This window comes from Oncorhynchus tshawytscha, linkage group LG13 (genome assembly GCF_018296145.1).
Source record: "Oncorhynchus tshawytscha isolate Ot180627B linkage group LG13, Otsh_v2.0, whole genome shotgun sequence".
Classification (NCBI taxonomy): domain Eukaryota; kingdom Metazoa; phylum Chordata; class Actinopteri; order Salmoniformes; family Salmonidae; genus Oncorhynchus; species Oncorhynchus tshawytscha.
The window spans coordinates 26,046,941-26,062,143 of NC_056441.1; the positions used below are offsets into that span (position 1 = coordinate 26,046,941).

The window sequence follows — 15,203 nt, forward strand, 5'->3', positions numbered from 1 at the left end:
ATGCTCCAGGCACTGTGGGGGTTGTGGCTCTCTCCTGTCCCGGAAGTGGAGGGGGTCGCTCGGGGTGTGAGTCCCCCAAGGCCCCGCTGCTAACATCTAGGTGGTTCTCCCCGCTGATTGGTCGCTCGGCGAATTTGGGCCCTATCACAGTGGAATGTTTAATTTATCAACCAGAAGATTGCAATTGAGCATCACGTGGTGGCCTGGATCGAAAAGGTGGGGGTTAATATTAGAGGTATAGGAGGGTCAGAGTGGGCTCCCTTCCATATTGTACAAGAGACCAGGAGAGGGAAAATACACTATTTTCCAAAGAGGGATTACCGAAAAACGTGCACGGATGTTGACGATACAACCAGAGTTTATTGCCTGATTCTTCTGGAGTTGTAGGAGGGCCAGGAACCCCCCAAACCATGGCAGAAGGTACAGGCAATGGTTCCACAGGTTCTTTGAAGATCTTTGAGGGGATTCGATGGAAAGATCTCTTTATGAGAAGAGACAAAAAGAGGGCGGGTTGGGTTTCCTTGTATTGTCTTTCAGATTTGGGGATTCTTTTGAGAAATTATTCCCAGCAGTTTTACACCACCGGTTGTCAGGGCGAAAGTATCTCCAACACTCTTTGTTTGTTTCCATTGCTGTTCTGTTCCTCTTCTGCGCCTTTGTTAAACTGTATTCGGGAAAGTGTTATTGTGTAGAGTGAAGGAGGGTTGAAGGTGGACAGGGCAGGGGGGACTGGGGAGAGGAGGACACGGTAACCCTGGATTAAAATATACCCGGGAAAGGGATGGTCTCTTTTTCCGAACAGCAGTTTACAGGTAGATCGGTCATTAGTGTTTAGATTAGGAACGTTTTCCGAAAGCAACAGCACACGTTTGCCTGAGAATGTTGTTGTAATGATTTATTCTTCGATTTGGGACCTACAATCTCTTTTCATGGAAGAATGGTTTTCAGTGCTTGCGTTGACATTTTGGGATAAATTATGACTATAGGTGATGCATTTTGCTTTATACTTTTCATTGGTAACTGAATCTTCAAGTTTAATATTTTCTATATTTTTGTCTTCAAATATTCAAAGATATTGTGTTCTCGGTTTTCGTTGCTCCTCATGGGAAGAAAATGCAAAGTTTTATTAGGCTACATTATCAGAGTCAATATCTTACGTGCTTGGGAATTATTTAGGCATGTATCGTGTAAATCAACACGTTAGAAGCTATACTATTGTAATGGTAGATACATTTAAAACGTGTATATTTATTCAAATGATTCAGTTTGACGATATTATTTCGATTAGCTTATATTTATTACGCATATTATTATTTATAAGAATGCATAATTATTATCGTATTGTTATATATAATTAGGCTAGTATGATTATACCTATTATTATTATCACCATTAGCGTATTGTTTCCATTTCAAAACAACTTGAAAAAGAGTCCGTTTAATATTACTAGTTAAAAAAAAAGTATATTCCTATGGATAATATATCGACATTGTTTCGAATAGCAACATTGTTTACACCCATGTGTTCCTAGCTTGCTGCGCTGCTCTCGAGCTCTTTACCATTACGCAACCCATTAAATGCCTTCTTCATGTCGAACCAAAGAACTGACGCTGAAAAACATCCGAGTAAGAGCCTCCCCAACTCGTTTTCCTGCCACAATTGTTGACAAGACATGCCATATTTCAAACATCTATATTTTCTAAACTGACTGAGTGACATTATTTTATCTCGAAAGGGGGCTGTGCAAAGACGGAAGAGGAGGAAGCCACGGGCTCAGAGGAGGATCTGGGTTCGTCTCGTGGCAGCGGCGTGTGTAAATGGTTCAACGTCCGGATGGGTTTCGGGTTCCTGTCGATGACCAACCGAGATGGGACACCGCTCGAGGAGACTGTCGATGTATTCGTTCATCAGGTGAGGTCTGCTGTGGGACTGGGACTCGAAGAGTGTGGTGTTGATGTTCGTCAAGGCCTGTCTCGAGCTCCAAACAGGTCCGAATGGTTCTATTGGCGCGTTTTTGTGCGAGTGCATGTCTTATTTATCAACAATGTAAATATCTCACTTTTGTGATGTTTTCGTTAAGGTAGGTCATTATTATTTACCTGCCTTGATTTAGCGTTTTTAGGCATTTGAATTTATCGATCATGCAATTATATAGGCCTATCAATCATTGTTTATAGTGCTTGAAAACCACTTTGCTGCACTCATTCAAAACGAATTTATAGTTTGTATGTTTTCATAGCTTATATGTTGGGCAAGAGGCAATAGGATTTTTTAAAATCTCAACAACATTTGACAACATTGTCTTGAAATTGTCAGCTGATTCACGTTTTAGAAATTAAAATATGTAGGCCTATTTCTCAGCAGTGCATGTGGTTTATAATGTTATTCTTACAGGCGGAACAACTCTTATTAGGCCTACATTAGTTTATTACTCAGTTAAAACTTATTATGTAGCTAATATTACCAAATCGAAACAAGCATGATAAATAAAGTCAAGTAGCTTTAAAACTAAAAACAAGATTTTGTTTATTTTTATGTTCAGATGATATGCCATCAATGCTATAACTGGAATCAGAGGCCCATCATCTTTGTAGTTTGCATGAGAAAGTTAATGTTGTCAAGAAGTGACATGTAAAAGAACCTCTCTAAAGTAAGATATAAGCCAGCCAAGAACAAAAGTGTTTGGTTAATTGATCAGTTGTTACATCTGATTAGGCTTCTGATTAGGTGTTGCAAGCAGGGTAATGGTAGCCTTTAGGGAAATTGATTATCATATTGCCCTAAGACTAGCTAATGAATGAAACATTTACAGACAAAAATATAACATTTTCATAATAATAGATTGTTTGTATTTGGTGTTTTAATAAACCTACCAGAAAATAAAATGAATTGAATGTGAATATTGGTTTTGAAATACAAAAGGATGGGTTCAATATAACAAATATATTGCCACATTTTTACCTCACAATCTTTTAGAGTTTTACAAAGGGAGATAATGAATGACAATAAATGTTGGGGAATAAGTGTTATGTAAAATGTCGGAATTAGGAGTAATGTAAAACCAAGTTAGTAAAACCGGAGGGGAAATCTAGTTTGTTTCAAATGGAATGGAATGCTAAGCTTCCTGAAAGACAACCTAATGACTCCAGGATTGTTTTGTCAAATTAACCTGGAGATTATCAACATGCCCGAGAATCAATCAATCAATCAAATGTATTTATAAAGCCCTTTTTACATCAGCTAATGTCACAAAGTGCTGTACAGAAACCCAGACTAAAACCCCAAACAGCAAGCAATGCAGATGTAGAAGCATGGTAGCTAGGAAAAAACTCCCTAGAAAGGCAGGAACCTAGGAAGAAACCTAGAGAGGAACCAGGCTCTGAGGGGTGGCCAGTCCTCTTCTGGCTGTGCTAGGTGGAGATTATAACAGTACATGGCCAAGATGTTCAAACGTTCATAGATGACCAGCAGGGTCAAATAATAATAATCACAGTGGTTGTAGAGGGTGCAACAGGTCAGCACCTCAGGAGTAAATGTCAGTTGGCTTTTCATAGCCGATCATTCAGAGTTAGAGACAGCAGGTGCGGTAGAGAGAGAGAGTTATGAGTACCATAATGTCTGAGGCTGTCTTCTCCACCGTCCTTCCTGAGTTAAGGTAGAGGTCTGAGGGACTTCAAAGTAGAGTTTGGGCATAACATTTAAAATATGCTAAACAGGGGAGATTGATTTACAATAGGGATTTGGTCCAAAAGTGCTAATATTAGCAATTGGACTTAAAAAAGAGTAGACAGAGAGACAGGGGTTAGTCTAAGCAGAGATAACAAGGCTCATTCCTCTCGGTCCCCATCGAACCCTGCTTCCTGTTATAAAGTCCTTCAAACATCAGGGGTGTTGGCATCTCATGTGGCAGCCCACCCACCCCAGACTAGCCATACCCTGACTCCCACCCAGACCCTCTGCCCATAGCCCCAACCCATCCACCCTCCCCAGCCATCCACCACCAGCCCTCCACACTCTGTAAACCTGGATGCTAAAGACCAAAATCCTCTCCTCAAATTTCTCTGCTCCATGTTCCTGTAAACTGCTTAATCAAAGGAAGAAAAATGAGTGATTCACCCATAAAAAGGTTATCAAACACCCACATTACCAGTCTCCTAATCCACCTCTGCCCTCATACAGGCCTGTAGGGACTGCTGGACAATGGCTGCTATTGTCAACTTAACAGAGAGGAAATCCTGCTGGCTGTGATCTTGTACTGTGAACTTGTACTATCTGTGAATGAAGAGTGGGTGGTGGGGAGGTTGTATGTGTGTGTGTGTGTGTGTGTGTGTGTGTGTGTGTGTGTGTGTGTGTGTGTGTGGGGGGGGTTATGAGTGTGTGTGTGTGTGTGGATAATATTGTATATTTGTGCGTGAGAGAGAATGAGATTGACAGAAACGGAGAGAGAAAGAGAGAGCTTGAGAGCTGTGTTCATTCACAAGAAAGCAGTCAAGGGAGGGAGAGTTGGGGTGGGGGTGATTGAAGGAGGAGAGGTCAGGGGGGTCAGGGGATAGTTCCGGCCCGTTCACCTCCTGAAGGGGAAGGAATGCTGAAGGTTGTCAGGCCATCATGACTTGGATTCCTTTCCCACCATTATCACTTCAAACCCCCCAGAAGAGACCTCACAGTCTGGGTTAAGACTGATGCTATGCAAGGGCCATAAACTGACCCTCCACATCACAGCCCTCTCACCATCATCATAAAATTCTGCTCCACAACATTTTAAGATTGGCTTAAAAAAAATCTATGAGCATAGTATAATCTGGTAAACCAGCCCAGTATGATAGAATAGACGTCACATAGTACATGTAAATTCGGGACACTCAAATTAGGATAATATGTTACTTTTGGTATGATTACAGACGACAGAAGGTTAATTAAGGCAAAAACAGAGCATTACGCATGATTCTTTATGTAAATCCGAGACAATCTATTTAGTATGATATGGTATGTATTCATTTGTGGATGTCCAGCATACAATTCGTATGCTATGTTATGAATTTGCAAAACATCCAATACCTTACGAATTTTTAAAATGTATGATACGTCATGAATTCCATTTTTTTTTGTGGCTAACGCTAACATTTGCAAGCTGGCTAACGTTAGCTATGTTAGGGTTTAAGGTTATACACCCCAACGTACAGCAACCCAAAGGTTGCGTGTTTGAAATTTAATCACGGACAACTTTAGTATTTTAGCTAATTAGCAACTTTTCAACTACTTACTACTTTGCAACTACTTGCCTGTTAGCTAACCCTTCCCCTAACCCTAACCCTAACCTTAACTCTTTTAGTTAATTCTTCCCCTAACCTTAACCCTTTAACCTAACTCCAAACCTTATCCTCTAATCCAGCTAACGTTAGCCAGCTAGCCAATGTTAGCCACAACAAATTGGACTTCTTAGCATATATACATTTAGCTAATTCTTAAAATATTGTACTTTTGGAAAATCATAATATATTGTACATTTTGCAAATTCGTAACATATCATACGAATTGTAATTCGTAACATGTCATACAAAATGGCTGATGGACATCCACAAATTAATATATACCAGATTAAATTTAACATATCATACTAAAGAGAGTGTCTCGGATATACAGTGCCTTTGGAAAGTATTCAGACTCCTTGACTTTTTTTCACATTTTTTTAGATTACAGCCATTCTAAAATGGATGAAATTGTATTTTTCCCTCATCAATCTACACACAATACCCCATAATGACAAAGCAAAAACAGGTTTCAGAAATGTTTTTGTAATTTATTTGAAAAAAAACGGAAATATTACATTTACATAAGTATTCGGACCCTTTCCTTTGTTGAAGCACCTTTGGCAGAGATTACAGCCTTGAGTCTTCTTGGCTATGATGCTACAAGCTTGGCATACCTGTATTTGGGGAGTTTCTCCCATTCTTCTCTGCAGATCCTCTCAAGCTCTGTCAGGTTGGATGGGGAGCAACGCTACACAGCTATTTTCAGGTCTCTCCAGAGATGTTCGATCGGGTTCAAGTCTGGGCTCTGGCTGGGCCACTCAAAGACATTCAGAGACTTGTTGCGAAGCCACTCCTGCGTTGTCTTGGCTGTGTGCATAGGGTCGTTGTCCTGTTGGAAGGTGAACCTTCGCCCCAGTCTGAGATCCTGAGCGCTCTGGAGCAGGTTTTCATCAAGGATCTCTCTGTACTTTGCTTCGTTCATCTTTGCCTCAAACCTGACTAGTCTCCCAGTCCCCGCCGCTGAAAAACATGTACGTAAAGAATAATACAAACCAGGTTGGGGAAACAGATGAGGGTTACTTTCTGTGTCTCTGGAAGGTCTTGAACAAGGCATGATTCTTCACCTTGAGCTCAATGGTATGAAATTAGTGTCATACCTACCGCTGTTCAGGCAGCTTGACAAAGTACATGAGGACGATAGAACTAGGTGGCCACGAAATCCAAGCTTATTTTTCCAGAGGCCCTGGACTAAGGTTGACAATGGCAAGGAAATGTCTTTCTCAAGGTGGACACATACATTCTTGAAACCATTATTTATGTGCCTTTTGGGCAGCTATCCCAAGAATGCACACCTTTCCCCTCCTCCCTTCTTCTCCCAACATCCTTAGCAGTGGTCAGTCTGGGACTTGACCAGATTAAGTTCTTTTGGAGAGTCTATTGGCTGTTCTGTGTGGTGGTGGAGGGGGAAGTTGGAGCTTGGAATGCTGTGACTAGCTTGGGGGATGGGGTAACGTTGTCCACGCAGACACACACACAGAAACACACACACATTCTGAAGTGGGAAGGGTGTAGTGAGCAAGCAGTTATTGTTGTTTTAATAGGGCTGTCAATGGGACTGGAATCTGGATTGGCTGAGGGGGTTGGCCCCTGAGAAAGCGCGAGAGTGCCTGGATGTTTCCATTGATGTATTAAAACCTATGCGGAACGTTAATGTATGCATGTAGGATCCCAATTAAGGAACAGCTCTTAGCTGTAAGCACACCAGAAGACAACATGTGAAGGGGACCAGCTATATGCACAAACAATGGCAGAGTCAAATTAATTTAAACTCTTTTTGTCTCTGCTTCCTGACCAGGCTGGGAATTGGGCTGGGGAACAAATGCACCCTTGTAGACACAGGAAGGGCATCATATCTGGCCTTAGAACTGTTTTCCACTGTTCTTCACAGGCTTAGAACCATTTTAATATCTTCTCAACAGTTCCCTGGCCAAATAACCTTTCTCCAACTCTAACTACTCATTCCCCATTCCCTCACAGGGTAACGCTTCCGTTCTACCCTCACCTAGAACAGTTCTCATGCTGTTCTAAACTATTCCGCAGACCACAGTCATGCTCCCTCTCCCCTACACAGAGCAAGCTGCACATGGAGGGCTTCCGTAGCCTGAAGGAGGGCGAGGCGGTGGAGTTTACCTTCAAGAAATCGTCTAAAGGCCTAGAGTCTGTCACGGTGACGGGGCCAGGGGGAGCACAGTGTGTGGGCTGTGAGAAGACACCTAAGGGGCAACAGAAACGACGCTCCAAGGGGGACAGGTGAGACAGTTCAATCAATATCTTTAAATGGCACATAGCCGAACCATGCATCACTTAACATCCCCACTTACTCAAAATAATTCCATGATATGGAAACACTGTAACACTCTGCTTATAGTATTAACTATGAAGATCGCTGCAATATTAACAACAAGTTTATCTGTGGCATGGTTGTTAACAAATCATTTGAGGGTGTTGAAAATATCTGGTGTCATCATCATGAAAGTTGCCAAGTTTACCGTTTTAGCCACAATGGTCTGACATCAAACAGATTTATTTATCCTCTTTGGTGGAAATTCAGGATCTAGTTACGCCAGGATAAACGCAACTTTATTCCCTTTTTATGCATTTTTCTCTCTACGCATATTCGGACCTTAAATTTAAGCATGGGGGAAACACCAACGCCAGCGAGGTACGCATTTGGGGTGGAGATAAAATACATGTGGAGGAGGTGTGTCTACAGATTCTGACGAATAATTCCACCACCTTTACATGTGAGGAAACCATGAGTAAGGTCAAGCGTACCTGCCTGTTCCAAGTAGAAAGAGCATCCATATTTTTTGCAATATAAATAACAGCGTTCTCCATACACTGTAATTTAGCCTGCAGGGATTCAATAAAAAGGCAAAGAGTCACGCAAAATGTAACCTTTGTCCTCTCTAGAACGGTTTAATCATACAGTATGCCCCGACATTTCCTGTTTCCTTCAATTAGTAGGCTAAAGCCTAAGTTATTATTAGTCAGTATCAGTAGGGATGGTAAGTAATAACCATGTATAGCTTATATCAGTGGCGGCTGGTGGGAGGAACTATTGGAGGACCAGCTCATTGTAATGGCTGGAATGGAATGAATGGAATGGTATCAAACACATCAAACAAACGGAAATTACATGTTTGTCCATTGATTCCATTCCAGCCATTACAATGAGCCCGTCCTCCTATAGCTCCTCCTACCAGCCTCCTCTGGCCTATACTTAATTACCAATTTAGTGTTCGTTCCCTTCCCTACATTTGCATTGTTCCTTTACATCGTTGGATTTAGCCTACCTTTAGCCTACCACATGATTGTGGTTGTGGCTAAGTGTCAAGGACAAATGCAAATTATAGTAAAAATAAATTGGGACATGTAGGCTTATTAAAAGCTCCTAAAGTCGATGTCCGGGTCCCCGTGAAAATTGAATTAGCATAATAAATAAATCCCTATAGAAATCCATTCGTTTAAACTAGAGATATCTGTTTTTTTTTCATTGGATGCATCTCAATCCACCACTTCCGCCTATGTCATGCTTCCGTATCTGCGGGGAAAGGTGACAGAGCTAGAGTGGTGTTTCAGACCATGAGACATCCCGAAAACCGTTCTTCTCACAAAATCGTCTGTAGCGTCCGAACGGTTTGGCCTCCAAACTATTATGACACCTCTATGGAAAGATGAGACTCTCATGAACATGATGGGGTCTTGGGACTCGTCTGAAGTCGGTACAGTCGATTTTCCAACTTCTGTCTTTAGCTTCCGAACAGTTTGGGCTACACACTAATATGACTCCTCTGTGGAAAGGTGAGACTTGAACATGAACACATACATGTCGGTTGTTTTGCTCCAGAACGCCACAGGCCTCACACGACTGGTCTGAAGGTCCCCAGGTACCAGTTGAAAAAATTAATGGAAGTATATATTTAGACTGTTTAAGTGCCAAAAATATGGGGTTAAATACATGTAGAAAAAAATGGTTCCTGATCTTTCACCTATCAGATATAGGACAGACACTTCAGAACAAACTTCCTTTCGATTTTTTTGTGGGACTGTCTGTTGTTCCATGTAGGAAATCTGTTATTCAATGAGTGTATGGGCTAATAGCAGGACAAAAATATGTTTTCATCAAAGGGGTCTTAAAATTCAATATCAACTAGCAAAAGGATCCTTGGTATGACTTTCTTTAAAACAATTCCATATAGCTTAGTAGAACCCCCCCCCCCCCATTCCTTGGCTTAGACAGGGCTTATACTCTTATGGGTTAACCGTTAAATCATTAAGGAGCTCAAACATAAAGAAGCAATAAAACTGGTCTTCTTTAGTCTAGTTGAGTATCAGCATTTGTGGGTTCGATTAGAGGCTCAAAATGGCTAGAAACAAATAACTTTCTTCTGAAACTCGTCAGTCTATTCTTGTTCTATTCTTGTGCAGATTTGCCAAGAAAAAGCAATATCTCAGACTGGCCAATAATAAGAAAAGATGGGCAAAAGAACACAGACACTGGACAGAGGAACTCTGCCTAGAAGGCCAGCATCCTGGAGTCGCTTCTTCACTGTTGACGTTGAGACTGATGTTTTGCAGGTACTATTTATTAAAGCTGCCAGTTGAGGACTTGTGAGGTGTCTGTTTCTCAAACTAGACACTCTAATGTACTTGTCCGCTTGCTCAGTTGTGCACCGGGGCCTCCCACTCATCTTTCTATTCTGGTTAGAGACAGTTTGCGCTGTTCTGTGAAGGGAGTAGTGCACAGCGTTGAATCAGATCTTGAGTTTCTTGGCAATTTCTCGCATGGAATAGCCTTCATTTCTCAGAACAAGAATTGACTGACGAATTTCAGAAGAAAGTTATTTATTTCTAGCCATTTTAAGCCTGTAATTGAACCCACAAATGCTGATGCTCCAGATACTCAACTAGTCTAAAGAAGGTCAGTTGTATTGCTTCTTTAATCAGAACAACAGTTTCAACTGTGCTAACATAATTGCAAAAAGGTTTTCTAATGATCAATTAGCCTTTTAAAATGATAAACTTGGATTAGCTAACACTACGTGCCATTGGAAAATAGGAGTGATGGTTGCTGTTAATGGGCCTCTGTACACCTATGTAGATATTCCATAATAAATCAGCCGTTTCCAGCTACAATAGTCATTTACAACATTAACAATGTCTACACTGTATTTCTGATCAATTTTATGTTATTGTAATGGACAAAAAAATGGCTTTTCTTCCAAAAACAAGGACATTTCTAAGTGACCCAAAACATATATATATATATATATATATATATATATATATATATATATATATATATAACAAGGACACAAAACATATATATATTATAAGTTTTGTGTCCTTGTTTATGAAAGAAAAGCAATTTTTTGTCCATTACAATAACATAAAATTGATATATATATTTATATATATGTATAGACAGTACGACTCTTTATTTATTTTTATAGCTTGCAGTTCATTCACTGTTAGTCAGCACCTCCACACAAAATATTTTTCTCTGGGTGTGCTCCAGCTATGCTTTTTATTAGCCTATTTAGTCTTATGACCTCAAACACCACATAGATGTGAGTTTATTTAACACTGTCTCTGTCTCTTTCGCCGACTCACAAACATAACAGTGGAATGCAGAAGTAAAAAGGGAAAAGGATCCTATCCATTTAAACTCACTGACTCCCAAACATGAAAGTGGGAATAGGGGATGCAGAAAAGGGAAAAGGATCCATTTAATTGATACCAGATGTAGGTACCCTGAGAGAGGTCATAGGTCATGGCAGCCATGGCAACAGTGGGGTGTGTTGTGTAAATTAGGTGGGGGAAAGGCAGATCCAGAGAGAAAAGGCTAGGGGTCAGGGGTTAGAGGTCAGGGTGCAGTATTGAAACAAAGAGCCCCCTCTGCTCTCCTCTCTCACCCTGGTGCCCACACTGATCAATAATCAACGGCATCCTAGAAGAGGAGAGGGTGTGTGTATGTGTATGGTAGGGGGTTGGGATGCAAAGGGCAGAGGACAGAAGAAGGAGGGAAGTGGTAGTAAGCTTGGGGAGGCTCTGATGCTCCATCTGCGTTGGAGTTAATGCAATCACAAAATTCCCCATTGTTACTGTACTCACATCTACTGATTTGAGATTGTGTGAAATGTATGTGTTGAGGCATTGGTTTTAATGCACTATACACCTCCTAAAATGATCATACACAAGTATGCAGTAAATAAACTGTGCATACATAAGAGGCAGTCATACTAATAATTTCTCAAGATTTACTTAATCTTATCATAGATGAGATCTGAGGAAATTCAAGAATCTGAAACTATATGTGGGAGAACACTGCACTCTGGTGGAAGAAGGTGTTAACTGTCTGAAATCGTTGTATTAGTGCGAGTTGCCTTCTCCCATTGTGTTCTAGATGCTACAACTGTGGAGGACCTGACCACCATGCCAAAGAATGCCAGCTACCTCCTCAGCCCAAGAAGTGCCATTGCTGCCAGAGCATCAGCCACATGGTGGCCAACTGTCCAATCAAAGCACAGCAGTCCTCCCCTGGCTCTCAGGGAATAGCATTATCATTGAGGGATGAGAAAGAGGAGCAGAGCCACGCCCCCTTACTCCCCAGGGAGAGCTCTGATTGATCCATTCAAGGATTCAGCCAATCACAAGGTTTCATTGTAATGCTGCTGTTGGAACTACATCAGGCTGTCTTTATTTATCGAACGAACAGAAAGAAAATTGTACTTTTATTGATGCGATAGTTGAGATTGAGAGTTAGCTCTGTGTTTTAATGCACAGAGAGACACATCTATCCACCTTCTTTGCAACTCAAATACTTTTAGTAATTCCTTTTTTTTTGTCAATGAAGGTATTCGTTCTGCATTAGATAAAGAAGTGTCTTAGCTTCACACTGAAACAATCAAAACTCACTGTGTTTACAAACTGCAATAAGCCTTGTATTGTCAGTTTTTACCACTGTTCCTATGTGCACTGATCATTTTATTTTCCCTGCTGCAGCTAAATCAGAGCTAGCCTACGTTGATTTGACTGGAGATGATCGTGAGTGTTTTCCCCAAAACCTTTTGTTAGAAAAAGGTAAAGAAAATACAATCATCCAAGTGAATGTACAGAAATAGATTGTTTCTTGGTCAAAAAGGAGTGTGTCTTTCTGCTTATTGAAATCTTCGTTGGGTATTATAAGTCATTGTGCATTTCTTCGGCCAAGTGAATGTTTTAACCCTTTCTGCTGTATGAATGTTGGTACACCATGGATGCCGATAGGACTGTGTACAATACAGCTTGTCATAAGTGCCATAGCCTGGCCATTTGTCTCATGGGTGGTTGGATGCTGCCTCCTCCCATGCATTTCACAAAGCTTTGACTCAAGGCTAATTGCTAGACCAGCGTTGATTGTATGACAGACTGTGTCTTTCTGTCTGTCCCATAGCTTTCACTTTGGATGTAGACATGGCTTTCTAACATATTCTACATATTAGGGGTGTTTTCATACCCTGCCCAATACATTACCTGTTTATCATTGTCTCGTTGTACTTGGAAACTATTTAGAAAAAATGTGCTTTCTTGGATGGAGCTGAGTGTTTTTTGAGTGATGATTGAGTGCAATGATAAAGGGACTCAAGTGTTGAATAAGATGGTTCTAAGTGTAGTCTTCATTCCTCTTTTACAGAGGTGACTGGAATACTTTACACCACTTAAATGGATATAGATATTGTTATCTTTTTTATATTTATTATTTATTCATTGTCTTAATTCTCTAAACCTCTAATTGATCCAGTATTACAATTTCTAGCTCATTTCTGTTGAAACTGAAACTGGCTTTGGTTGTGGGCTCTTTAGAGCTTCATGGTCATATTTAGGGGCTTCGTTTTCAGTTGACTTCGTAATATGTTGTGCGTAAACCATTGCAACAATACTCTGCACTAATCATGTATGGAGTATGAGTATGGGCATTTCTTAAAGATACTGAATAACTCATTGATCCTTATGATTGTAGCTAGGGTTTAGTTTCTCTGAAATCCTCATGTTGAACTCAGGGAAACCCATTTAAAGAGGAGCTACTTTGGAAGGAGGGGTAAAGTGTATTATGTGTGTACCTATAGCCTATAGGCTGGGTTGCCGGAAAACCCATGCAGAACATTGATTGCCAAAAGAGCCAAAAGGGTAATGCACTATTTACACGTTGCTATGACGTTACAGTAGTACAGCTAGCTATATTTAATGTTATATCCTAGTTTTGCTCTCTTTTTCTGATTGAATTGGTGATCAAGTTGTAAGACAGCGTAGGTATTAGAGAATAATGATATTTCCTTAGACACCCTGAGTTACTTCTCCGGTCTCTCTCTGGAAGTGGCATAAGACCAGTCTGAAGCACCAAACCATCTACCTCCCCACTTTCAGTGGTTATTGTTAATATACAGCTTCGTCACAATATTAATATAATGTTGTTTAGTCCCGTGTTTACTTTGCATGGTAGTCAGTCAGTAGTTAGAATAGAGTAGACTTTGCCTCTCCATGTAGGAACTACAGAATGGGCCCCTTTGTAGACAAAGCATTTTGATGACCAGGGTTGGACTGGCCAGTCCATTTTTAGCCCAGTGGACCTGTCTAACTTGGTTTTTTTGGGCAAAATGATCATTATCTGGTTAATAATGGGTGCCTTGAGGGAATAAATGGCCACTGTGGGGGTTCAAGAAAATTAATGACCTTGTCTATGACCTTTCAAGAGCTTGTGTTGATGGGTAATGACATTTGCCATTTGATGTCACACAGTCATATGGGTTTGAGCCTAGTATTTTATCCCTTAATTTATTTAGGCTGTAAAGTCCAGACAATGGGTTGAATCTTTTTATTTTATTTAGAGTGGGTCGTGTTTTTTATATTACAATGTTCTTACTATATGAGAACAAGACAGAAATGCCTTGTCAAGAATCTATACAAGTCTACCTCAGGATGTTTTTGAAAATGGACAATGACAAGAGTTTTTTTTAATCAAGATGAAATTGTCCATGAATTTTGTGATTTTTTAAAAATTGTTTTCTTTTATGTGAATGATTTATTTGTTTCAGTTTGCAATGCGATGTGTTCTACCTCCCACAGAAATGCTGTTGAATGATTATTTACTGCTTTTATTTTTTGTGATTAAGCATTTTCTGCACCAATACATCACAGACATTTTTGAATGATTCTCTGCATTGATATTATTTTGTGTGTGTATAACATGATAATACTGAACTCAAAGCAAGAGGGGTATATTACTCTGCATGTAGGTGACAACAGCGCCTCTTGAACAAATCACCTTATCTATACTTACCAGGACAGGCAAACGCCCTAACAACTTCAAGCAGCCTCAATAAACCTCTGACATCTCTGTTGTGTTTCTGCAGACGTGTGACACTAGGCCTACTTAAATACCAAAGCATCAAATATAAACATATTCAGCATAGGCTGTGGGAAAAATACCAGTATTTACTGTCAGAAACACATTTGTTAAATTTTGTGACAAATCTGCCACTGGTCTTTTGATACATTATTATAATGAGTTTGTGTAAGTTATGCTTTTGCATATGTTTCTTTCTTATATGAGTTGAAAGTATGGGTAAAAAATATTCTGAATCATTCCTCACAAAATTAATACCCACCTCTTTTCCCTCATCTATTCTTTCTTGTCACTATCTCAATTAGGCCTATATGTCAGTATTCAATGCATAGAGGTAATACACAGTGCCTTCAGAAAGTATTCACATCCGTTCACTGTTTCAGCATTTTGTGTTACAGCCTGAATTTACAGCAGATTCAATTTAGATGTTGCATTACTGGCCTACACAAAATACCCCATAATGTCAAAGTGGAATTATGTTTTTAGAAATGTTTACAATTGAA

At 40.2% G+C, this 15,203-nt stretch overlaps 1 protein-coding gene across 1 annotated transcript; it reads left to right on the top strand.

The window, feature by feature from the left end:
• Positions 1–410: 410 nt before the first annotated feature.
• Positions 411–15,203, top strand: LOC112265843 (protein lin-28 homolog A-like). Its single transcript, XM_024443395.2, has 4 exons — positions 411–420; positions 1,736–1,911; positions 7,384–7,562; positions 11,722–15,203. The coding sequence occupies exons 1-4, from the start codon at positions 411–413 to the stop codon at positions 11,942–11,944; spliced, it is 588 nt and encodes a 195-aa protein (XP_024299163.1). The 3' UTR covers positions 11,945–15,203.